The sequence below is a fragment of the Cydia splendana genome, chromosome 19 (assembly GCF_910591565.1).
Source record: "Cydia splendana chromosome 19, ilCydSple1.2, whole genome shotgun sequence".
Classification (NCBI taxonomy): Eukaryota; Metazoa; Arthropoda; class Insecta; order Lepidoptera; family Tortricidae; genus Cydia; species Cydia splendana.
Window position 1 is genome coordinate 14586455 of NC_085978.1, and position 26808 is coordinate 14613262.

Below are 26808 nucleotides of genomic sequence, written 5' to 3' on the forward strand. Positions count from 1 at the left end.
AAGATTTGTACGGTGAGATATCGCTTGGGCCCCTCCCTTCCGACGTGTCGGAAGCCGGTGTTGCTCGAAGATTGCGAACGAATGGCGAATTAAGGTATTAAATAAATATTGTAAATTTAAGTAAAAAGTGATACTTTTGAAATGCATTAAGCGACATGATTTTCTTACTTAAAATTGTCATTACTGGACAATCTTGGAAAGGCAAATCAAACGCTGTGTAATAAAGGTATTGTAAAAAAAAAACAAGCAGATATGTGAAGTCAAGTGGAGGTTACTGAAGATCGAAATGATTAGAAATTGAAATTATTTTAATGATACTACTATTACTAGTAAATTATTTTATACGGACGTAAAGATGTCAATTCTCTTGGTTCAGTCCGTATTCAGTTGAATCTGTTGTACCAAAACCGCCTACCATTCCAAAACTCACATCCGATTCGCTAAGAAATAATACAGCATGTCGTTTATAAATAAAATCATTGCATTAACGTGCAAATATACTCTACACTCGGTAATTTAAAAATAATGTGTACAGTTATAATTAAAAACCTAATTAAGACACTAACTATCACTGCCATGGTGTACACATCACACGGTTTGGAAAATAAAATCAGAACGCACCCTAAGAATTCTAAAATGGCGCCACGATTCAAGATGGCGGCGAGGATGACAATCAAATTTCTGTCGTAAAAAGTCAGGCCGAAAGCGGCGATGAAATTAAATGTAAAGGGGTCGTATTGTTGAACGATTAACAGTGTGATAGTTGATATGGTTTTGTCTATGGCTAGAGGCCCCAAGAGCGTGCAACAGATCACCGTTGAAAAAATCCGAGGAGGCGCGAGGCGCGCGTCGGCGCCGGCGGCTCCGGCAGCTTGCGGCGCTTCTCGGACGTCAGCTTGTGCTTCATCTGCTCGTCGATCAGCTCTTGCATGTCCATCTGTAATTATTTGTGGTTTTATAGAATCAAGTGTTTATAGGCGTTTAAGTTCTTGTGAAACTAAAGCGTTAGAGTTAGACCAAGAAAAATCTGCAGCGATTTTGATAGCCCACGCAGTGCAAGACTCAAGTGTTATTTATACGTCATAATTTTAATTTCATAGACGTTTGACGTTTAGAATTACACTTGCACTGCGTGGGCTATCAATATCGCTGCAGGCTTTTCTTGGTCTAACTCTAGCTTGCAAAAATGTATTTAGTTGAATTGGCTTTGCTTTGCTTTTAGTATCTATTCTAAGATGAATAGTTAGAAAATTATGCACCGGAATCATTGTTGCTATAATCATTTAACCATCTATAAGCGGTACTTTACAATATGTTCTCGGCATCCATTAATGGCTATCTTGGCTTGGGGATGTTATCTACAGTGATTTATTCACACATTAAACTAAATTATATCCAGGGCTATGAACAAAATGTTCACGTCTGAAAATTGTCGGCCGAAAGCTATAAATGGATTCTCAATCCTCAATCAACAGATCTGATATCAGTTTAGATGACGGGCTGGCGGGATAACGCCACAGCGGGCCTAAAATGGTTGCGCTTTTATTAATTTTTTTATTTAGTTTAAAAATTTAAATCAGGCAACAAGGCCCATATTACAAATACCTTACAGACTAACATACATATGTATTTTATAAACTTAAAACTAAACACTATTTAGTCGACAAAACGGCGTGGCTTCGTTGCATCGGCTGCTCTTGCGTTTATGTTTGCGCTAACTGATTCTAACTATTAACTAATGGCAGGCGTGGCTCACTCCGCGATTTAGTCGCTTTGCAACAGGTAGCTACAAGTACATCCGTGTCCTAATCGTAACAGACGCGTTTTGTTAGAGAGTGAATATCCTGTACCTAGTACTAGTATTTATTCTATGCTAATGGTTGCAATTTATGTTGTTATACTGACCTGCCACTGTTCCAGCTGCTGACCCAAGTCCACCTTCTGCCGCACCGCCTCGTACAGCTGGCTGTTGGCCTGCATCAGCTCCACTCGGGTCTTGGCGAGCGATACCTGAAACAACACACATGAAATGATTAGCAGATTCCTTTTGGTTCAAACCTGGTAATTTGTTTTACTACAGACTGACCAATTGACCCTAGTTTGTCCTGAAGACCTGAACTGAAGACAGACTAAAATATGTAGCTCACTTATTCAGAAATTAAAGCATTGGTTTAAAAATACCGAAACCGTATTAGTGAGGGAGTACTTGTGCTGTTTGTGAATGGTTAGGTATATTTCCAAAATCACATTTTTGTTTTAATGTTCGAAATAAGAAGCATATTTTTTGGTTTTCGGTTTTTTAAAAGTCACGTGAACAGTTCAGGAGTTCGGCGGTTGTTCGAAGATTACCCAAATAATTAAGTACATAAGTGCTTGACATTATGTAACAAAATGTTACTTACTACTCGTATTCTTTAATAAAATTATTTATAGACAAATAGGTAAGTAGCTTACTATGTCCGACATAACAGATAGACACGACAAATATAACTCTGTGGGTGACAGGAAGTCTCTAGCCCCACCCTGAAGGTTTTGGAGTCCTTCTTAAAGGCTTGTCTCTCCATGTAGTTTTATTTGATCAAGTGGTTACCTCAGCTGTCTTCTTCCTCTCTATCGCCTCGTCCCTCTCCCGCCTGGCCTGAGTGACGGCCTCGTCGTTCTGGAGGCTGCTGTAGTTGGCGTCGTTGAGCAGTTTGTCTCTCTCTTCAGCCGCAGCGCGCAGCTCTACTTCTGCCACGGATAACTGAAATCAAACAGAATTGCCAGTTAGCTCGATATCTCATAATTCGTAATAGATAGTTCAAGAGATTTTTGCGGATTAAATAGTTTTATTTTCGGTATAAGTAGTGCCCGAACAAACGCCGCACACGAACAAGAACCAATCATCATCATCTTCCACGCGTTATCCCGGCATTTTGCCACGGCTCGTGGGAGTCTGGGGTCCGCTTGGAAATTAATCCCGAGAATTGGAGTAGGCACTAATTTTTACGAAAGCGACTGCCATCTGACCTTCCAACCCAGAGGGTAAACTAGGCCTTATTGGGATTAGTCCGGTTTCCTCACGATGTTTTCCTTCACCGAAAAGCAACTGGTAAATATCAAATTATATTTCGTACATAAGTTCCAAAAAACTCATTAGTACGAGCCGGGGTTTGAACCCGCAACCTCCGGATTGAAAGTCGCACGCTCTTACCGCTAGGCTACCAGCGCTTATTGCTTACCAATATCACCAAAATTTCGACGGGTACCTTTTTCGCAGGCCACAAAAGTTTGGGCACACGTCGCGAAATCGAGGTGTGAAAAATGTGTGCATCGGCTTCGCCCTTACGGTTCTCAGCTTCGTGAGCAAATTTACGTTTTGGCATGTTTTTAATTTTGGAGAAACAAAGAAGAAGTAAATACTTTTTTTATCATCAATATTCAGTCTTATATGCTTAGTTTGAGGTTGAGACATGTCATCGCCACGATAACAAAGCGTGTTACTAACAAGCATTCAATAATTGCCTGCAAAAACTATTACATTCGATGCACAAAGTCTCACGCAAGAAATAAAAACCAATCGTCGTTCGCAGAAACAACTTCATTCCGCGTTGGGTGACCCAATTACTATTGTAAGGTGTGCCGCATATTTACTTGCTATTGTTTAGTGCGATTGTCTTGAGAATAACTAGTGCTTCATTCCGAAAATAAATTTTACTTCCTACTTAATCCTTTTTTGTACCTATAATCATCATCATCATAGGCCTTTTCGTCTATTGCAGACGATTTATGGTGTAACACCGGAGAAACACCGTTTTTGGTGGCTGAATAGACCGATGCGAGGCGAGACCGAGATGGTCTACCACAGGTCTGACAAGAGAAGTTTGCGGAAACCGGTACTGAGACACCTTTTCATCGTTTTTGCCTCTTGTCAGCGAGTGCGGCGAACCAGGTCTCATCACAAAACTGCGACCCTCCACAACACGTTTGCGCCATTCCGTTCGCTGTTCTGCGAGCCTCTCCCAGTCTCGGTGGTCGATATGGAAGGCAATCATGTCTCTCTTTGCACAATCTTCAAAGAAATGGGCTCCCAACGTTACCTACCGTGTACACCTATAAGGATTGTTGATAATGTTGATACAATAAATTGACTTATTGCCGTGCAAGAATCCGTTACCATTAAGTTACTGCCTTTCAGACCTTGAGTTCCACATGAGCTCCATGTTGCTCATCTTAGCACTTTCTCAGTCAAACCTAGGGATTAACCCGACTAATAAGACTTCCGAACTCTTCTCAGCTCTTTCATTTACTTTTCGTATTAGGAACGGAGTTAATTCCGGTTTTAGTTTCTTGATTCCCGTTTATCTCTAGGCTAGGGGTTTACAAATAAAATATTAGATAAACTGCTTACAAAGTTAATTGCCATTGCGTCAAAGGAATCTGAGTGGAACTGCTTTTAAATACCTATACCAGGTTAATGTGTGTGTTTATTAAACATTGCAAAACCCCTATTTAAAAACAATGAAGATTATGCGACCTTATTTGAGACGTAACAAACACTGTTCATACTTTCCTTTCCTCTGCGGAAGTAAGATCGTGAGAAATAAAAAGATATTCTTATTGTCAATTAAGTAGTTTATGGTAGTTATATCTCGTGCGAGATCCGCCTTTTAATATTGTTTTAATTTCAATGTTGCCAGTTGCGAATGATCGTTAATTTTTATTTCACATTGTACAGTTGATTTTATTGTAATTGTTTTAGGTTAATGCTTATAGAATGTAAGGATGCGATGACAATCTTAAAAATCTGTAGTTATAGTAAAATATGTCCTTTAATTTGATTTTAAATAACTATAGCCGGTCAACAACTTTGTCACTAGAACAAAGCGGGAAATTAAAATTTTCTATGGAACGATAAGCCTAAATTTTTTAAATTTGCCGCTCTTTTCTACTGACGGAAATGGCTTGACAGACTATATTACATTAATGGATATTCAAAAATTATGTTCTCTGAGAGTGTGTGTTTTAAGAATGTACCTATATTTTATTATCTAATTCGACTTAAATAATATTATGGAAATATTACTTCTGGAATAAATTAATCATGTACTTACATACATTCATTAATATTTAAATGTTGTTACACTTATTTAAACATTATTAATTACAAAAACATCTTCAATTACGATTACATTTATTTTAGTTCACATTTGCGTAAGTTTGTAAATGAGAATGGGAGAAAAATTGCAATAACTCGTGATAAATTAAATATAATACATTCTTAGAGCATTTAATAACTGGGGTCTCCTTTAAGAGCTTACGCCTCTGTCGAAAAACTTGCACAATTGTGCAAACTTTTGTATGCACTGACATGTCATGTAGAGATAGAAAAGAAAAGAAAACATTTATTAGTAACATCGTTACAAGTCGGTTTGTAAATTTACATTTAAAGCAATACATTTGTCGTCTCCTCCCTCGCAAAAATCGGCAGACTACTGTTTCGTACAGAAAATGACAGCCATGACGTCTACAGTTACTAAATGCTCTAAGAATACATTCGATTCAGAAGTTAAACAGTAGTATAATAGAATTTCGGCCAGATTCGAATTTTAAAATACGTCAGTTAATAGATCTAGAAACGATATGGATTAGATATGTCAGTGTAAAATGTGACGTTACTTCAAACAAAAACGCCACTTTTGACACTGACACATCTAATCCATATCGTTTCTAGATCTATTAATTGACCTATCTCATAGTTCGAATCGGGCAGATGTCTGCCGTCTGTGGTCTAATAGGTCAACCATAACAAATTCTCTAATCAAAAATTCCTTTCCATCATGCACACCTAATGACCTTTCACATGCAGCAATCTTTTAGTCAGATCGGTGCCCAGAGTCGCGGAAAGAAAAAGAAAGTAGAGCGTTGCGTGCTCTATGCCCGTTGAGCATTGTAAACGACTAATGTGAGAACTCTATGCTCGATTAAAATAAAAAGTGAACCTAGTTTTTTAGGCTATTTTGACGCTCAATTATGATGACGCGATTTCTAAGCAGTTTCATAAATATAGTTGGTCAAACTAATTTGTCAGTCAGTAAGAACCAGGAAAACTATATACTCATCCTTTTCTTTTGGGTGCTAGTACTAGTGTAAGACAAATATAGTATGATTCTCCCTGTCTATGATTGAAATGAGACAGTCCTTTGACAAACTATTAGCATTATGTATTTTTACTTGCTAAGCTTAGCGAGAATACTCGCATTGTTGTTATGTTAACTCCTTTTATTTGATTTCCATAAAATACATGAAAGCGAAAGAGGTATGTCAAGATCGTAGAACGAGGGTCAAACAAAGATTCTGTACCATCGTCGACTCGACATACATAATGGACCACTTGTAAACTTTATTGCAATGAGATAAGGTCTACTATCGGTTAAGTGTTACTGTTAGTACATTAAACCAGTAACCGTGCAAGGGTTGCATGACCCGCGTGACGTAACACGGCACTCCGCCCAGATTAATGACCTGCACTGTACCTGCTTAGTATTCGCTACGTGATTCACTCACTTGAAATTAAATAAAACAGGGCTTCCATGCGAGAAGATACTTACATTCGGCAAAACTATTAGCTTGGCACTGCTGTAGAGTCCGTCTAAGCCAGGGGTCTCCAAACTTTTTTACCTGAGCGCCTCAGAACTTTCGCGCGGGCCACCGTCGGCACCGCGGGGGGAGGAAGGTGCTGTATCTGGTTGCTGTTGTTAGGGTTGAACCCCTGGAGCCGGGCTCCCGCGGGCCGGATTGGAACACTGTCGGCGGGCCGGATTAGAACGCTTTGCGGACCGAATTTGGCCCGCGGGCCGGGGTTTGGGGAGCCCTGGTCTAAGCTAACTCTGCAGTCTTTGCACAGACTGAACAGAACAAGTGGTACCGTAAAACGGGGTGAAAAGACACGATTTACAACTTCAAGGACGATTTTCGCCAATAATCCAAATGATAAAAGTAATAATTTTGATATCTTGAGTCTTGGTTAGTTCTTCAATTTTGCATTTGTGAAATAAATTTTTACCAACCCAGTTCAGAGAAAATCAAAGAAAACTACCTGTTTTCTCCATATCCTTAAAACGGGGTCGATAGACACAAGAAAGGGGTGAATAGAAATATGTCGGCATCGAATTTGGTCATTATTATGTGGATACTCTATTGGCAAATAGTATATATGTATATCTGTTAAACAGCTATTTGACACAAAATTATTTTTTCGTGTCTTTTAACCCCCAAGGCGTGTCTTTACACCCCTTTGTTGTATCTAATCACCCCCTATGGCGTAACTGTTCACCCCATATGCGTGTCCATTGACCCCTTTATCACGTAAATTTGCTTGTTATTGGTTTATTGCAAAAAAATGCTTTATTATAGAGAAAATTAGTGATATTATTTATTATTTAGGTAGGTACTAAAGATACTATATTATCAGGTTAGCTAACTTTTACTTAGTTAATGTCAAAACATTTACCGCTAGAACAAAGTTCAGACAGGCTTCATTTCTTACCTCGGCGAGACCTTACTTTAGAGTAAAAAAAACCCCGCGATTTCTGTTGACCCCGTTTTACGGTATGCAGAATAATTACGAGTAGAGCAAACTGATATTTACGAATATGTATAGTTTGTCAAAGGACTGTCTCATTTCTATCATAGACAGAGATAAACATACTGTCTTTGTCTTACACTAGTACAGTCAACAACAGAGCTATGAATACAGGCAGTGTCAAAAATATGTATCCAGTACTTTATTGCCTGTACATTAAGGTCGTGTATACATATTTTTGGCACTTTGCCTGTATTCATAGCTCTGTAGTTGACTGTACTGTACTAGCACCCAAAAGAAAAGGATAAGTATAGTTTTCCTTTACCTGAGAGGGGGTTCTTGCTTAATTCACGTAGTAAAAAAAAAAAAAACAAATAACAACATGTACCTAACATAAGTGACCAAATATTTACTTAAATTTGACTATTTGAAAAATGAAACAAATTGTATTGCAGATTTTATTTATGTTTGACATTGTAATATGCAAGAAATAAAAGGCTTTTTTATTTTTTATTTATTTTATAGTTTTCCTGGTTCTTACTGACTGACAAACTGGTTTGACTAACTATATGTAAAAAATATCGAGATTACCGCGTTAGGTTTTAAATCCGTCTAAGCTAGCTTAATTAGTTAGCAAAGTCATTACAAACGAAACGTCATATTTTTATATAAATTTGACATTAACTTCGAGCAACACCGGCTTCCGACACATCGGAAGGGAGGGGCCCAAGCGATATCTCACCGTACAAATCTTTCTGCTATTTTTCGCGGGGGGAAAGGTGCACACAGTCGCACTTCTCACACACTTACATACAAAATCCAATCTGTAATGACGACACAAATACATAGAAAATGACACACGTCAAAGACAAATCTTGCAAACCTCGATCTCTTTTTGTGTACGGACGAGTGACAAGTGTCACAAAACGCACACTAACACATTTTCGTTGAAGTATGTTATCGTATTCTGAGAGATGAGAAGTCGGATTTGTCGCTCGACCGATCCGCAATTTGTACTGAGCGAGCAAAATCGATAAATCCAACAATTACATGAGACTAAAATATAATAATTGTGTTTGAATGTAATTAAACGTATGATATGTAAAAAAAATATTACAAATGTAACACTTTCTTTTTGTAAATTTGATGTCCCCGACCTCTTTTTATAACAAAAAACCGAGCAAACAGGCATTTTTGTGCAGCAGTGTTCACGCGCGCGTCTGGACTCGGTTTAGTGAAAAATCCAAGTGCAACTAGTTTTATTACCCGCGCTAGATTAGATTGACGCGCTAATCTTGTACCTCGGCAGAGGGGAAATAGTGCGAATGCCGCCTCCCTTCCGTGTTGCTCGAAGGACATTAATGATGACATTGGCTCACTTTGTCACTGCAAATGCCATGAGAATTAGCATAGTTCGACTCTACACCATTTTCCATATTGACATACAGTCTTTATTCAGAACAAACACAAAGAAAGTTGTAATATAAGAAACAAAAGCCGTTCCCAATGACATAATCCCGGGGTCACCCATCCGCTTTCACCCCGAATGGCAAGCGACCCGTGCTCTTACCAACCAGAGCGATACGATCCGTCAGTTGAATCGATAATGGAATTAATCGATAACCGTAGGACGTCTCTATGATAAACAAATAAAAATTATCGGTATTCGGTGGTCTATGACCAAAATAAGTTGTTTGGACTCGATTCCCTTTGCCAGTTGCATGAAAAAAAATGCATAAACCTATTAGTGATAATTAACTTAATTATGAAGCAATTATTTAACTAAATAGTTAGTTTTCGGAATTATTAATATAGCCGGTCAAACAAGTTATACGAATAACTCACATTCGAGTTGGTCAAGCAGATCTTGTCAGTAGAAAAAGGCGGCAAATTTTAAAAATGTAGGTGCGAAGGGATATCGTCTCATAGAAAATTTGAATTTCGCGCCTTTTTCTACTGACAAGATTTGCTTGACCATCTATACATAATTGTATAATAAAAAAATATAAAATTGGCATTCCGGCTCTATGACCTGAACGTCAATTTTCCCGCCGTTTTTTACTTTTTCTAATCATCTTATAATCGGCCAGCATTTGCGTGAAAGTTACAACCTTGTAATGTGGTACTTTAACCTTGTGTCACCAACCAAGGCTAATCGTCTGAACTCTGCAGTTAGTACATTTTTTTACTCAGTTCATCAGATAAGAATCTTATTTTGTAATAGTTTAGGTTAAAACTACAACTTAAACATAAAGAATATACTAAATTGGCCATAATGGATGTAGATGGGATTCAAGCTGGTAAATTTAAAAAGGTAACCTCGAAAGAAGTGAGGGCGTTTTTTCACGTTTAAGGCTTCGCCCTTGGCGGTTTCGTTCTATTGTATTTATAGTTAGTCCAATAATAGTGACGCGTGGAGAAAGATCCTATTTGTGTAACTAGCTTGGATTTAAAAGTTTTGAATTGAAAAAACAACTGAATATTCCTTTATACTTTATATTTGTCAATAATCAAAATTAAGTACCTAGTAGGTGCGGTACGTTATACGTACCTAGTACCATTGAATAGGGCTTGTGGTTCAAAATTAATTCCAACAACGAATTATATAAAAGGTATATCCTTTTATATAATTCGTTGTTGGTGAAATGACCGATGAGTATTTAGTAGGTACATAATTCCAGTTTGCTACAATGACATCTAATAGTAATAACACTTGTAATTCATTCTGTAATAACTTTATTGGCTACTGTAGATTGGCAATTAGAATAGAATAGAATAGAATAGAATAGTTTTTTATTCGTAAACACACAGACAACAGACATACATTGAAAAAACATAGTGAAAAATAAAGTGTCACGAAATGGTCCCATCTCAGCATGTTGCTGGCGACTTCCAGCGCTGATCTTCCGATTAGACCATCAAGTGAGAAATAATCACGGAAGGTAACAGACAAAAAAATAAGTAAAGAAACATAAAATAAACCGAAAAATAGATTACACACATTTTACACAGCTAATACAAAAAAGAGATGAATTAAATACACGGATTAACCGATCGAACTTGTACCATCCGGTCGGGTCACATCGTGGCGCGGCATTAGGCGCGCATAACTAGCGCCAGCGGTAGCTACACGAAATTAAATTCGATTCAATTCAATTGTTATTGTGATTGTTTTATGAGGATCGCAGATGTCGGTCTCGCATCGGTCTTTTTAGCCATCAAAAACGGTGTCTCTCCGGTGTTACACCATAAATCGTTTGCAATAATCGTTTTTGTTATAAGGCCGATGATGATGAGATTGATGAGGATCGTAATCAAGCGTTGTTTTAAAAAACCGGCCAAGTGCGAGTCGGACTCGCGTTTCTAGGGTTCCGTACATAAGTCCGACATTTCTAATAGGTTTTCCTGTCATCTATAATAGGTAAAGAACTATTTTGTGTATTTTTTTCAAAATTTTAGACCCAGTAGTTTCGGAGATAAAGGGGGGGGGGGAATGGTAATTTTTTGGCTATTTTCTTAAATAACTTCGAATAACTATGTATTTTAAAATTATAAAATAACATGTTCATCTTTGGGTCACTAATTTACATATGTGTACCAAATTTCAACTTAATTGGTCCAGTAGTTTCCGAGAAAATAGGCTGTGACAGACGTACAGACAGACAGACGCACGAGTGATCCTATAAGGATTCCGGTTTTTCCTTTTGAGGTACGGAACCCTAAAAAGTAACCAAGTTATAAAGTAAATGCTTGCAATTATTGTTACAAAGTAACGAAACTTTGTCAGAAAACTGCGAAAATTCGACTGATTTCTACGTGAGGCAAAAACTTGTACTGACGGTACATATTATGAAGATAAAAAGGCGGCTTTGTTCTCTAGTTTATGATTTATGATCTTTAGTAGTTTATGAAGTTTTCAGTCATTAAATTCAGCTACAGTAAAGTTGTTCATCAAAACACGTCAATAATAAACTTTGACGTCACAGCTCCCATTTTGAATGAAGAAACAACCCCGGTGATAAAGGAAGCGTTTAAATTTGTTCCCAGCCGTTTGCTATATCCAACGAGGTTTAATAGCGACGTTAACTTCCTTTACGGCTGTTTAATATGGCTTCTAGAATAGGAGAAACGTCTGTCGATACCTACTTTAAATAACTATGTAACATAGCATTGAATAGTATTTCATAGAATAAGTATATACAGAATGCACACTTTCTTTCGACAGGACATAATCTCAGTTCAATTATTCATCGATCGAAGAATTGAGTGCTCATACTTCGGATAATCGAGGTTCTACTGTCTACAGCTACACTGTTAACAGACAATTAGTAAAGGATTCGTAACTGGACTACAAAAAAAATGTTATGCTAAGCAGAAAAATCAGATAATGAACAAGTGTAACGTAACCCTTACTGACCTGACTGCATCGTGCCAAAAATGTTTATATTTGCCACTTTTTCTACTGACGGAAATGGCTGGACAGACTATAGAACGCACCTCTCACCAGCCTTTGTTCGGTTTCCATAGTCTATGGTCAAATATGGCGGGCAGTCGTTATATTATAGTGACCATGATGGTGACCAGAACGGAGGCGGCGTGGGAGAAGCTGAGTCAGCCTTTATAACCCGATTCGGCAAAACACGGTTGTTATGTTACTAGAGTGTTTTTTTGTGACATTCTAAAACAAACGCGTCCTTACTGGCGTAAATACAAGTTAAGTACTTACTGTAATTTCTTTTAAATAGATACACTTTATAACTGACTGTGCTTCCTGCCTTTCGCACGGATATCATGTACATATTTCTCGAGAGTATATTTGTAGTATTCAAGGCCATCACCTTCTAATCGCATCATCAGATCAGCTCCTTGTTAGTCATCAAAATTGCGAAACTTTAGGTGTACTTTAGGTTAGGTGTAACTACCTACCTGTGATGTAGCACAGAAAATGTGTTCAATAAAACTATTAGTAATGCCAGTGGTAACCTTAATTAATATAATTTCTGAAACCAATAAATTACGTGAAATTCCCTGCGCTACGCTCCGAATACTCACTAGTTCGTGGTGCTATGAAACTTTATGGACATAAATTGCCAGCGTTTCGTTTCGGCAAATATTCGACACTAATATGTAGTAGCAACGCGTTTCGGTGATAACATCAGTAATTTAGTTTATGGCCATGGAATTATATTGGTCAGCGTAAGAACATGTGGTATTGTATAAGCTCTAACACGCCTCTTACACTTGAATTCATCTGACTTTACAAAAATCTGGAACGCTTTGAACTCTTCAGTGTACCAGTAGGTATATATTTCAATTTCAATTCTTTATAGATAAAATAACAATTTTACATGTTTAATACCTAAGTACAGTGCTGAGTGCTAAGTCTTATAATTAATTAATTACATATTAAATTTACATAATTGGACAGGCAGGGCCGAGCCCGCGAACCGGTTGTTTATTTTTATTTGATGAATAAATATGTATATATAGTTTTACTTAGGAACTTGTTACAGTGTTAGGTCTCGAAAAAGGCATCCATTGAGTAGTACCTACGCGTCAGACTCCAGTTTAGATTTAAGATTTTTATTGAAACATTCGTCGCTAGTGGTTTCATTCAACTCTAGCGGGATTTTGTTATCTTCTTTAGGTCCTAAAATTATATTGAAAATGATATTTCTGAGCTTTATTATATCTAAGTTTTAACATTATGAGGGATAGAACACACTGCAAGAGTCCTAGTTGACTGCCTTGATTTTGTTTTTTGTTAAATGTGACTGCTCACGTGTCACAATGTTTCCCTAATACGGATTATCCGGACAGCCAGATTAACAAAGATCGACTGCGTAATCTCCTTAATCTGTGGCTCACGTTTTGCGAATTTGCCAGTTCACCTTGCAGACCAAAATTGAAGCGAGACCATTATATTTTTTAAAGTCACTGTAAAAAATAACTTCATATGTTGAAAATAGAGCCCAAATTAAACTTGAACGTAGGTATTACAAGTGGATAGCTAAAGTAGGATATAAAGTTGCGAGTCAACAATGAAAGTTTTATTGAACTGCTGTTTAAATGTATGAGACTGCCCATTCATTACCCACGGCATTGTTAATATTGTTATGAGTATTTGTAACAAAAATATCAATTCATAGGTTTTGTTTGTATGTCATTGTTACAATGTACTATTGTTCTGTCATTACATGCAATAACATTGTATGTATTGTTCGATTGAGCGTTTATCTGCCTTAGGTTGCAGGTCAAAAGACACGGCTTGTAAACCACCTTATTTCATTGCAATAAGTGTAAAAAAGTATACCTACAGAAATTAAGTAGCTACAGGAATGATACCTATGTAGTCATACTTATTTGTAAATAAAAACAGTTTTGATTTAGATTCCAGTTTTTTGGCAATAGGTATTATAATATAAATATAATATTAATATATAATATATAATATAAATTGAAGAATATCTTTGTCTTAAGTGAGCAAGATTTTGTTTATTGGTAGGTAATAGAGACCACGGAAAAAGCTTTAATGATTTCGACATAATTTGTTACAGGAGGTACCATAAATACAATGGAAAGACCTAGAAACGGAACGATGTTAGGATGATAATGTTAAATACAATGTGGTTATCATTATTGGAAAACTCATTTAAAATTTTCTGTCTAGTATTAACCGGCAATGTGTGAAAGGTCAAACTATATTGCCCCTAAAATGTTAGCCAGACGCCTTACCTACAGCAAACGCATTAAATGTCAAGTTAGTACTAGAACTCGGTTTCCGCGGTGCTTGAAACATCGTTAGCAATCGCAATCGATTCGACACCGAGTCGATAAGAAACGTTGGACTCTCGTTAATTTTCACACGGTGGCGACGGTCTTGACATCAGATCAAATCAGATTTATTTGCAACGTGACATCGATGATGTAACCGATCGTAAAAATCGAATGAAACAATGCATTTGCAATATTGTATATTAAACTTAGATTATTACACTGTTATTCAACTCTTGTTAAGGTTGAATTGTAGTTGAATGAGTTTTAGATACCTACAGTGAGAGTGACTTAGCTCTAGCCAGGAAAAGCATTCAAGTATCATGAATTCGCAATTGAAACGCACATGCATATATCGTACATAGTGGCGCATATATCATATTGGCCGGCAAGCCAGGGTGAATGCCGTCAATTAAGGAACGGTATGAAAGTCAGCCCTTACTCACCTTTAGTTAATGACCGATTACTTTTTAGGCTCGCTCTCTACACGAGCGGAATTGACGAAGACAAATATCAATGAAATCTCAATGAAAACTGACATCTTTTCATCGATCTGACTCTCTATTTTTCAAACGCTCTATACGCATGCGCGGCAATGGAGTCGCGCACTCTAGATCCTTAACAGCGTTGCGTACGCGGCGACGGTGTCCGCACTGACTTTCTGAGTCATGTAGCCGTCGAGGAAAGATATGGAAAAGCCCTTTCCTACAGTTAATTATCCGTTATTTTACAATGAAGACTCACCTTAGACGATAGATCCGCGATCACTTCGTTCTTCTCATCAATCTGCCTCTCTCTGTCTAACGCTCTACGCGCATGCGCGGCGATGGAGTCGCGCACTCTAGATCCCTCCAACGTTGCGTACGCGGCCACCGCGTCCGCGCAGGCGGCGAGTAGGGCGCCGCGGCGGAGGGTCGAGGCTTCGTCGCCGTCGAGAGACGAGATGGATAGGTCGGAGTGTAGGCCTGCGGAAGACAGAAATGTCATTTTAGAAAACTTTTTACAAAGGTGGTGTCTTGCAGGGAGTAAACAAAAAAAAAGTTGGTGTCTAACCGGTAGTATGGTGCACACTGTTAACTATTTGTAATCGCAAAGATATTGATAAGACCCAGCGATAGTCAGTCGAAAGTTCTGATGTTAGCGGACAAACTTGTGGTTTGCGTGCAATAACGAGTAGAAGTGGTACCCGCATACTATCTGTACTAATCTGTACATCAAAGTATCCAAACCTAACCTATAGTCTATATCTTTAGGTATTTAAAAAAGAGTAAACAATATCTACCCTCAAATGGCTTCTTAAGCCAGTTGAGGATAGATGAAAACATTATATACATGATCAAATAATGTAGGTTAAAGTCAGGTCGTTCATTGACAAATCCAGGTGGTTTTGTATTTGGTTGGTTAATCAATAAATGTTATAACTACCCGACAATGTACAAATTATTCGTTTACTATTTAAGTAGCTAACGACACAGAGTACGATACGAGATACGGTGTAGAGTAGAGTAGTAGAATTAACATTTCCTAAAGAACTTATTGACCCAACTACTTAACGATTATTTCCACTTGATCTCTCCCGATAATTGCCAACGTCACTGTTGGTTCAGTTTCGCCATAGTGATTAGCTCTAAACATGGGAATGTGGCGAAACAATGAACAATTAGCACTCAGGCTTGACCGACTTAAAACAACGAGGTTATGGTGTTTTACGGGATAACTGGCTTGTGTGGAAAGTGAATTAATACGTATGTTGTATGTTGTTAGTGCTGCGTCATTGAGCAAGTGATTCTTTGTACGTTAATCATCAAGGAAAGATGTAGCTTACCGTATCAATACCAGTAACGTGATACATTTAACCTTTTGGACGCCAATGACCGATATATCCGCACCGCAGGTCCAACGCCAAAGACCGATTAATCGGTCACAGACCACAGAGCAACATAGACCTACGTGCATATGCATAAAGTTCAATTTCAGTTTTGACACTTCGGTGATGTGGCGTTCGAGTGACAGCTTTTGTGTTTGACACGGCGTCGAAAAGGTTAACTATATTTAGGTACCTATACAAACGATGGAAGCTTATTTTCGACTTTATTTTTTACATAATAGCGACCCACCCCGGCTTCGCACGGGTAAACCTTAGCAAATTATACACCTAAACCTTCCTCAAGAATCACTCTATTGATAGGTGAAAACCGCATGAAAATCCGTTCAGTAGTTTATAAAGTTTACCGCGAACATACAAACACACAAACAGACAGACGCGGCGGGAGACATTGTCTTATAAGATGTATAGATAGATACATGAAACCTAAATAGTTTCTTAAAGTACTTTTAAATGCACACGGAACTAAATGTTTTAACTCATCCTTATTTTGCAGCCGGATTAGCCCCATCGTATTAAATGCATAAACCGCACAATGACTGCATTACCGCTGTTGCATAACGCCGTCCAGTGTTGCAACTGATAATGCATTGTGATGCAAGTGATAAACGTGGAGCGAACGTGTATAGAAGCCAGGAATTGCTTAGTTGCGTTTAAACATAGGTAATAGGTACCTACCTATTGTTTATTTATTATATACTAGCTTCTTCCCGTGACTTCGTGACGATTGATGTAAACTATCCTATGTTCTTCCTCGGGCCTCAAACTATCTCCATACCAAATTTCATCAAATTCGGTTCAGCAGTTTAAGTGTAAAGAGGTAACAGACAGACAGGCAGATATAATTACTTTCGCATTTATAATATTATATTAGTACCTAAGGATTCTTCTTCGTCTTCCTCCTAGTTGCCACTGTAATGGGAGGCTGGGATACGCATGGAAACTAATTTTAAGAATTAGCGCAGGCACTAGTTTTTACGAAAGCGACTGCCATCTGACCTTCGGGTTTGTCACGATATTTTCCGTCTCCGAAAAGCGACTGGTATGATACTTTTCGACAAATGTTCCGAAAAACTCACTTAAAATATATTCCATATAAAATGGCTTCTCTTTTTGGCAACGGTGCGGTGTTAATAAACCCAAACACCTGGCACATAGATTAGTCACAAGTACGTCAACTGCTTAACTAATCCTTACTAGGTATCTCATCTCTATTCACCCCGCGCACGGCCCATAACCTGCGCTGTCCATCTCGCCCCCGATTAGGTGCGATTGCGACGATATCTGCATTCGATGGTCGTCGCGAAAATGGACACGAGAAAGTTTATATTAAACTAATGCGTGTGTAGAAAATTCTTACAAATATTGTGTATACCTATGCAAGAGGATGGTAATTTTACAGATGTTATGCTTTAAATACCGAGACTTTGTGCCGGAGAAGTGTCCGAGGTTCGAGGAGGAATCGAACCAGCATTAATATTTACTCGTGAGTCGAAATTTAATAATCGTTTGTCCCTTTCATCATTTCGACATTTACTTTTCTTCACATTAATAACAACTAATGATCTATTAGGTACCCCATAACATAACTCTTAATGTAAACCATTTTCATCGTGTTGTCTAATTTATATTTTTAAGCACTAAGAACTGGTAACCAGTCGACGTAGAAGCGGGCTTCTACTTTCCGCTCTAAAGATCTGGTTTCCTAGGATAGCGGTGCGTCATATAGCGACCTCCATACAAAATACTACTACATCCATATTTAGCCGTATTATATATTTTGTATGGAAACGGCCGCTATATAGCGGCACCGCTATACTAGGAATACAGAGCTTATAGGGACAAAATGTGCCTAGAGAACCTAATCTAGGTGACAGTACCTACCTCGGTCGCACGGTTTATGTGTTTTAATGCCCCCGGGGTTTCTCGGTTAAACCGTTAACCCAGTGTCAAATTGTACTGGTAACCATGGTAACGCCAGGTTTAACCCGTTAGTCTCGTGTTAATTAGTGGGATGGTGCAAGTGGTGCTAAGGAGATAATTTACTAGTTTACAAAATGGCCAACGGGTTCACACATCGTTGATTAATGTCGAATAAAAGAAACCTCACACGCACCCAGATCCGCGTCGAGATGAAACCGAACCGCGACCGCAACCGCAAGGGCGTCGCATGCGCATTGTGCAACGCGGTTTCTTTCCCGTATCGAGTAATATTTATGTGACGTAAGCTGAGGTCATGGTAGGTATAGTCATACTTAATAGTAGTTTGTGTTACAAGGGATCAAAATGATATGTTTCCGTCAAGGGCGTACATTGAATCCTGAGCGTAATGAGGGATTCAAGTGTTAACGCCAAAGACGAAATAATTTTGATACCGTGTGACACATACTGCTTTTCACATCAAGTATGAGGAGAATAAAAAGGTATATATATTCCTTCCACTGGCTTAAGGAGCCATTTGAAGGTAGATTTTGTCTAATTTTATTTAAATACCTAAAGAAAAGATACAGACTAACATACATAGGTAGAAAAAACTCACGCACCACCAAAAAAATATTGCGTTTATAAAACTTAATTACGTGTTGAAGTTGAGGGTCATAGTTGTAGGTACTGGATTATAAGTAAGTGGTTTTACGGAATATGTTTTTTATAAAATTGTTCAACGTCCACGCATAGCCTTTCTCCCCAAACAAGTAACAATAAACACAATATCAAATGTAGGACAGCGGCTAACAACCAACAACAAACTCCTTACAAGGCTAGTAGGACACACTTAACACACTTTACTTTACCTGTTTCTGAGTAAACATATCGGAATGCTTATCGTATAACAAATGCAAGTTGTAGGCAGGTATGTGACGACCAACACAATACTTGGGAAAGTGTTCAGGAAGAATATGTGTAAACACTACCCCCTTATAAAACTTAGCAAACATCTGTTTATTTTTTTCCCTGTCTAACAAAAACAAATGCCAACATCGACGGATAAGGACAAACGATTTCCAATGGGACTTAATATTTAGGCGTTTATGAATAACTCCATAGGCATATTCTACCACGTCTTTCAATACTCTTAGAGCGATTAATTTTCCACGACCTTGTACAGAACGGAACAGGAACCACAATTCATTGTACTAACCCTTCCTACAACGAACAAAGTTCCAACACATTTACATGTTTACCAACATCGACTGTACCACCGCGAGCCATCTCCGATACCATCGCATGGCATTCTGTACATTTCGGCACCACGAAAAACATGCCCACGGAAACGGGGCAGGTCACGAGTTGAGGGTCATGTTTTTACTACCAAAAATATTGACACGACTGAAAATTATATGGAAAAATTTACCGAATCGAGCGAGATTCAAATTCGTGACCTTTTGGAAATTGTCGGGTCAATAGCTCTAACCAACGGAGAGACATCCGGTGAGTTATTTCTTCCTCTTGTGTTAAAGGCAGCTATCTGTTAGATTGTGGTGGTAATTGGTAAGTAACACTTAGTTGCCTTCCATTCTTGCAGGACTTTGAGTCCTGCAAGAGCGGAAGGCAACTAAGTGCAGTATCATGACTACTGAATTCTAGGAAAATATTACAATAACAAATTGCGAAATTGGTGACAATATTGCTGTCAGAACGTACAACTACACTGAAATCAGTACCAATCAACAAACGCAACAACCATTCAGGAAGAAGCGATATATCCCAAATCTAAACCGTTTTGTAACGCAAAGATTAGATCACTGTCGTGCCGCGTCACACTTTATCGTGTTATAGTCTAAGGTGCTATAACGCCAAAGGTCGCAAATCTATTTGGATCACGTCATAGCTTTAGTACCCTACTCACTCACGCAACTATAGCGGAAGCCACTTGATTAAAGCATTTATATTTTATACTATACGCAACGTGTGTTTTAATTATTTTTAATATTTTCTAGCTAATCTTAGGAAATCTTGGATTGAAGAGCTGTTAATAAAAGGGCAATATGATATTGCAATATCGCAAAAAGACATGGGTTAATTCCCACTTTAAATAGTTAGTGTAGCGGATAGACTTTGAGCATGCTGAAAACTGTTTTGACAAATGTCTTTATTGTTCCTATTCAACTCAAGAAGTAGTGAACCATGTCTTGTTTTAGTAATTAAACCAGTTTCACCACATCTCGAGAAGTTGAAATTAAGTACCTACCTATATTTGACCGAGTGTTAGCGAATTTATTTAGTTTTAAGTTATGATCGCGAGGTCTACCTCACAGAGCCACTAAGTTAGTTATTTGAGTGTTACACTGTTTGACGTCACAATGTTACAGCCATGGAAAAGTACGATACCATATTATCCAACTGCACATTAAGGAAGTGAACTTTGTAGTATTTGCTTGCTCCGTAACCGGGTTCTTTCGGCAATCGATAGGAAACACAATAAGTGTGAAATGGTTGGTAGGCATGCCATATTTAAACTATACCTAGTGTTGAAACGCAACACTAAAAGTTTATAGGCAAAATAATAATGTGGGACTATGTGGTGATGCTCTGCAAAATTCTAAAGCAAAATATACGATAAAAAAAAAACAAATGCTGTGTGTTATATATGAAAGTATACTTTAGAAGGAATTTTTAATTTTGGCCTACAATATATCAGGCATTTAATGCGGTAATTCTCTTAGTTATTATTTCCTTTCGGGACTCGCTGATCCCTTATTGAACCAGACACCCAAAAACCCGTGTCGTTTTAAAAAATGATTTTAAATTAAAATTGATTTTATGGACAGCCTATGGGAACCAGCGGCGGTATCATGATCGCATTTTTATCACTTGTCATGTCACGCGTCACTTTCGCACTTACATACTTGTTAGAACGTGACAGACATGATGACAGATTATAAAAAAACCGACCATATTAGCCCTACAGAAAGGTCTCAAAAGGTGGTAAAATTTCAAAAAATGTTTTGTGGTGCAGTTATATCAAAATAACTGTACATATGTAGGTATATGACTAACAACAGTGACAACAGTCCTAATACCCAGCTACATTGTCGTACATGATACCATTTACCAAAACATCGATAAATTAACAGCGACAGTAAGACCACCTCGAGTAAACAAAACCCTAATAACAACGCAACCGTACAATTTTAAAACGTATGAAGTACAGTCGCCATCAGATATATCGGAGCGGCCAAGGTGTTCACAATACCTGAACACGCGCTCTAACGCCCTGACAATAGAGGCGTGTTCCGATATTTGTGAGCACCTTGGCCGCTCCGATATATCTGATGGCGACTGTACATTCCACATTCATAGTTTAACGACTTTTAAATTTTGTGCTAGTATACAAAACAATGGAATACGTACTTGAAAGAACTAACAATACAACAGCTGTTCACACTGGTACGCTACGTCAGGCTGCATTCGGCAAAACAACAGAAATACGTAAATGGTAAAACTCTCAGGCTTGCCGAAAGAAAATGAGCAAGGAATTTTTTTGGACAACAAATTAAAAAAAAAATCTATATAAACCATACGAACATTAAGTTGGTAAATTTGTAGACGTTTGTAATTAGGTAAAGACATTATTTAATTGTCTTTTATAACTGCATACAGCGTATACAGCCCATTCATACACCTCCTAATAGTTATAGTATTAAAAATAGACAGTAACTGCTAAATGATGCCGGATCCCGGATTTCTTAATCTTGTGGTATCTAAGCTATTATTGTATAAATGTATAAATATATTTTATATTAATAATGCTGTTTCAAAAGTGATTGCCATTCGCAATAAATACGAGTTTATGACTAATCAAGGTTCCTCGAGTGCGATTTTCATTGTCCGTGGAATCGCCGACCGTTGCTCAATGCTAGTAATGCTACCGAATTATCGGAATTAAAGTTTTGCAAGCTGTAACGATATTGTGTTTAATGCCATTTAATTTTGGGTTTTACATCCCTACAAGATAGGATGAGAAAGAAAGGAGTGCTGAGGTGACGAAAGACAGAGGAGAATGGAAGAGAAAAACATGTTGTGCCGATCCCACATAACGTGGGATAAGGGCAGAAGAAGGAGAAGAAGAAGAAAAGATGGTAGGAGCAGAGGCAGACCAAAAAGCAGTTGGAATATCGACTTCGACACATATAGCAAAGGCTGGCGGGATTATGCTCTCCACAGAGGCGAATTTCAGGAAAAGGGAAGCTCTTGTTCAGCAGTCGAACACTAAAATAGGCTATATTCAGTTTTAAAATTCAAATTAGAAATATGCCTGCGTCTGTAATGGCGGACATTGTGTGAATCTATAATGTTACACACGTGGTAATATCTAGTAATAATATCTAAGGTCTAGTTTCAGTATTTAGTCGAGAGGTTTGGTTAGATTCAATCAGCTTCATAAAATATCACGCCTACGCGATCTGCGTATGAAAAATGTATTTAAAATTTACTAGGCAGTCTAACCAGACTAAATAGATGGGTTACAACCGCTACAGCTAGGAAAATAGCTACTTTAATACAGGTAGGAGGTACAGTCAGCAGCAGAAGTTGCTAAGCGGGCGAGGTGTTCAAAATGATCTTGACGCGACTTAATTGTTAAGAGAATAAGAGCGTCTCAAGGTAATTTTGAACACCTCTCCCGCTTAGCAACTTCTGCTGCTGACTGTACATCTCTCAAAGATTCAACACACTTCACTATTGACAGATCAATACGAAAGCATTATCGTACATAATACTGCGCAATCGTTACAAAATCGAACAGTTTCCACGTAACGCAGTGGCGTGTCAGTACGGCGTGTATCAGCAACACTGACTATAGATATACCTTATCGCTTGGTAATAAGGTTTACGGCTGGTAAGTAACAGTGTGGACGATGGTAACAACAACATAATTAATAGCCCATTAATAGACTTTATGTGATAGGAGTAAGGTTCACGAATGGAACTGTGGTGACGATGGCAGTATGGGTCGATGGCGTGACGTCGGTGGTAGGCTGTTATTGGGGCTGAATTTTAACATCGAGGACAGCTTATGCGTGCTAATTACTTGATTGAAAATTATTAACGACGAAATAACTCTTTTGGTATAAAATTAGATAAGAAACAAAACGGAGCACATTTTTCGTTTAGTTACGGCAGGTTACGGTAAGAGGAAAGTTAATGGATACCATCGTCCACTCTATTAATAGTAAAGTAGGAAGCCTTATTGAGGAAAGAAAGGAAGAAAATACAGTTATTGCAAATACATAAGGTTCACCTGCGGCCAGAAAAAAGTTTTGCTGTTAAGTAGACTCATTCTGTAACGCAGACCGACCACGTTGGATCTTTTCTATTCTAACCTGATTTACAAATAAGGGTATAGAGGCGCTCTCATTAATTCAGCGGAAAATGTAACATATAAGTAGGTAAAGTTTTGTAGGTGGCTTGTTTATTTTTTAATCCCTGCGAGTGCTCAGACAACCTACTTTGTACTAAAATTATTTCGGCGTCTTCTTTTACAGAAAGGCTTACGTCTTTTTTGCAATGGTTTCTTAACAACAATCTTGTGTTAAATTCGCACAACCTTGAAACACCTAACCTGAATATGGAAGTGTAAACATCGTATTTCTTACCTGAATCATCATCATGCCCCGTATTCAACTGCAGCGACAGCGACCTCAACTGCTTATAAACCTGCACCGCCTCCTTCCTTAGCCACCCATCATCATCATCATCGTCTGGCTCAGTTTCCATCTCAGCATGTAGGGATCTGGCTGATTCAGTGACATCTGTGGCGTCTGGGGTGCCGATCCTCTCGGCTAAGGTGTCGTGCGAGCGTTGGAGGCGTTCGAGCTCTTTGAGGGTGTTGTGGTAGAGGTGTTCCTGGGAGAAACAGTTGGGTTAGTAGAAGTTTAACATGATACTCAAACCATAAGCCGGAATGATCCATACGCGAAATCAAAACTGCGATAAAAGGATTTTGACGGTATTACCCCTACATGATATCGAAAAACAGTAAATTGTTTAAAGTTAAAACAAAACAACTGGTTGCACTCCGGGAGTGCCGTCAGAAGTGAAAACTCAATGACTAGTCCAAAATGTCTGCAGCACTATGTATAATTGACCCATCCTCCTTTCTATTGAAAAACTTTAGTTCCGAAATTGCTGGCCAGTGAGCTTAAATTTGTAGCGTTAATTGTTTAAAATTCGAATAGAAATTGTAAAGTTACCTTGCAGACCTCGCATTTAAATATATTTGGTCATGATATTTTGAGTTTTATTCACCAGTACTAGAGTTCACTTTTATTAGCGATTTCATCAAGATGTAGCTTTATTGAATTATATTGGAGTATCGTATCGTATTTCGTATTTCAGCCCGTACAAGATTAGAACATTGAGCTTTATTGATTAATATTAAAGTCCAGTTTTAAATAATTTACCTGATTATGATACGTTATGACTAAAATTCTTTGGTGAATAACATTGTCCGTCACACATAACATAACGTCACGCAAGCGCCCTGCGCCGCCTAAATGAAACAGCAGGCTCAGGCATACATTTTCGTCGTGCGGTAGAAAGAGAGGAGAGACGCCTTACGCGTTACGCTGTCTCGAGTTTATAATTTTTTCCCCATCTCAAAAAGTGCTCAGCACCGCTAAAGAAGTTTTCACTTCAATAACATGTGTATATTACGTATAAGTGCTGGATTTCTTTATATTTTCATACAGGTACAGTATTAAATTATCTATAAAAATAGAAAGATGTTTCCAATAGTAAAAATCAATCAAGGTAAAGCAAAGATTGCGAGTTACAATTTGAAGAATGATAAACCAAATTCCGGTCAAGGCAACGCTCAAGTTTCAGCTCCCAACCAATCAGATAACGAACTGCATAACAGCTATTAACCACAATTTCAGATCAGATTTTAAATTAAAAAGGACCTTATTACAATGGAAACAAAATTGCTTTTAAAATGGCATGATAAAGACGGTTTTAGAGTAAAGTAAGGCATAATGACGTCATTGCTTAATGTACTGTAATGTTGTAGATGAGGTTTTAATTGCAAAAAGATGGTTCTAGCGTTTTTGTTATTTTTCTTAGATAAGCAAACATAAAGAAGTGATATATAGAGAAAAAATATAATGTTTTTTTTTGTAAATTATAGTGAAAGAGAAAGTGGTAACTATAGAAAAGTTTTTTAATAATACAGAGCACATAAAACTCAACGAAGAATAAAAGAATAACCGTATAAAGCTTGAAGATGATTACTGATACTGTTTTATAAAGGTAAACACATTAATGCAAATGATAGTAAAGTAAATTACAGTCACGCACGTAGATTTTATTTATGTATTTGAAAGGTGCGATATGTCTCTGATTGTAATGCTCATCAGAACTGTGATGTTGCGGTTTTTAATAAGAATGAGCGTCCTTCACATTACAATAGGCCTATTGCAAGTAACAAAGAATCATGGAAATAATGGTTTCAACGAAACATATATGTTAATATGATTCTAAAAAATGGCCCAATCTCAGTATAAACTCAAGGATTATTAATATATTCAATAAAATAAAAGTGCAAAATTCTCCAATCGGCCATTTTTACTGAAACGCCAATCAGAAACGTTCTAAACAGTGACGTCATCAATCCATAACATATTTCTTAGAGCAACATAGACAACCTCATTGACCGAAATCTATACGTGGGCACCAAAGAGTTCGAAAGGTGCAAAAAAATGTTATTTCGCCACTAAACATTTATTACGTCCAAAAAATATTATTACACGATATAAAGTAGATATCTATTTGCTATTATTTAAATAAAATGCTATATAATACGATATTTCAACAACAAACTTTTTTAATTATTTGGCTGAATGGAACTATCATTGCCATGTTGGCTGTCGTAACTAGAAAAAATGAAAAATTAAAAAGTAAAACCGGCGTTCGGTGATTTTCACTCAAAATTTACATTTTATATAAAATATCATAGCATGTATCTAAATAATTCATCTTAAACTGCAACCGTGTGAGAGTTTTTGTGTAAAATTAGTTATTGTGATAAATTTTTGTAATGTATTTATCATCCCTAATCGTAATATATGGTGCTAAATTAACAATATCATTCGGATTCAAGGGAAATTCGTAACTGTAAGTATGTAAACAATATCTACCACCCTACCACCAACTAAATGATGACGTCACAAATAGCATGGGAGGCGTTTTCGCGCGAAGTTTAAACTAGCTATAATAAAATGCAATTATCTATGTTAAATCTTATGAGTATAACTGAAATATAGTGTTTTTCGGAACTAATACAAGTGTACCGACGATATTAAAAGGGTTTTCAAAATTTGTCATCAGGCCTATTATGAAATATCTAGAAAGCCAAATGCAAAATTCAATTTCGAACCAACATGTGCTGTATACGATGACATGTCATTTTGAAATTGAAGAGCGATTTTTAACCAAAGATGATGCTGTGATCTCAATACTCTACATCACGATAAACAGTCATTGTATAATAAATACTGTACTTATTGGTTTCGTAATATCCTCACTAAATCAACAGTATCTTATCAGATCTCGTCTGACAGTTCGACCGTGGCTCTCCGTGGCTGGA

General features: G+C 37.6%; 1 protein-coding gene across 1 annotated transcript in view; it reads right to left on the minus strand.

The window, feature by feature from the left end:
• Positions 1-682: 682 nt before the first annotated feature.
• LOC134800109 (bicaudal D-related protein homolog) overlaps positions 683-26808 on the minus strand; it is a 146077-nt gene continuing 119951 nt past the window's right edge. The window contains exons 5-9 of the mRNA XM_063772584.1: positions 23819-24068; positions 15083-15303; positions 2591-2743; positions 1906-2010; positions 683-937 (exon numbers count right to left, since the gene is read on the minus strand). Of these exons, the coding sequence (XP_063628654.1) occupies positions 812-937; positions 1906-2010; positions 2591-2743; positions 15083-15303; positions 23819-24068 (855 nt within the window). The 3' untranslated portion in view covers positions 683-811. The remainder of the gene's footprint in view (positions 938-1905; positions 2011-2590; positions 2744-15082; positions 15304-23818; positions 24069-26808) is intronic.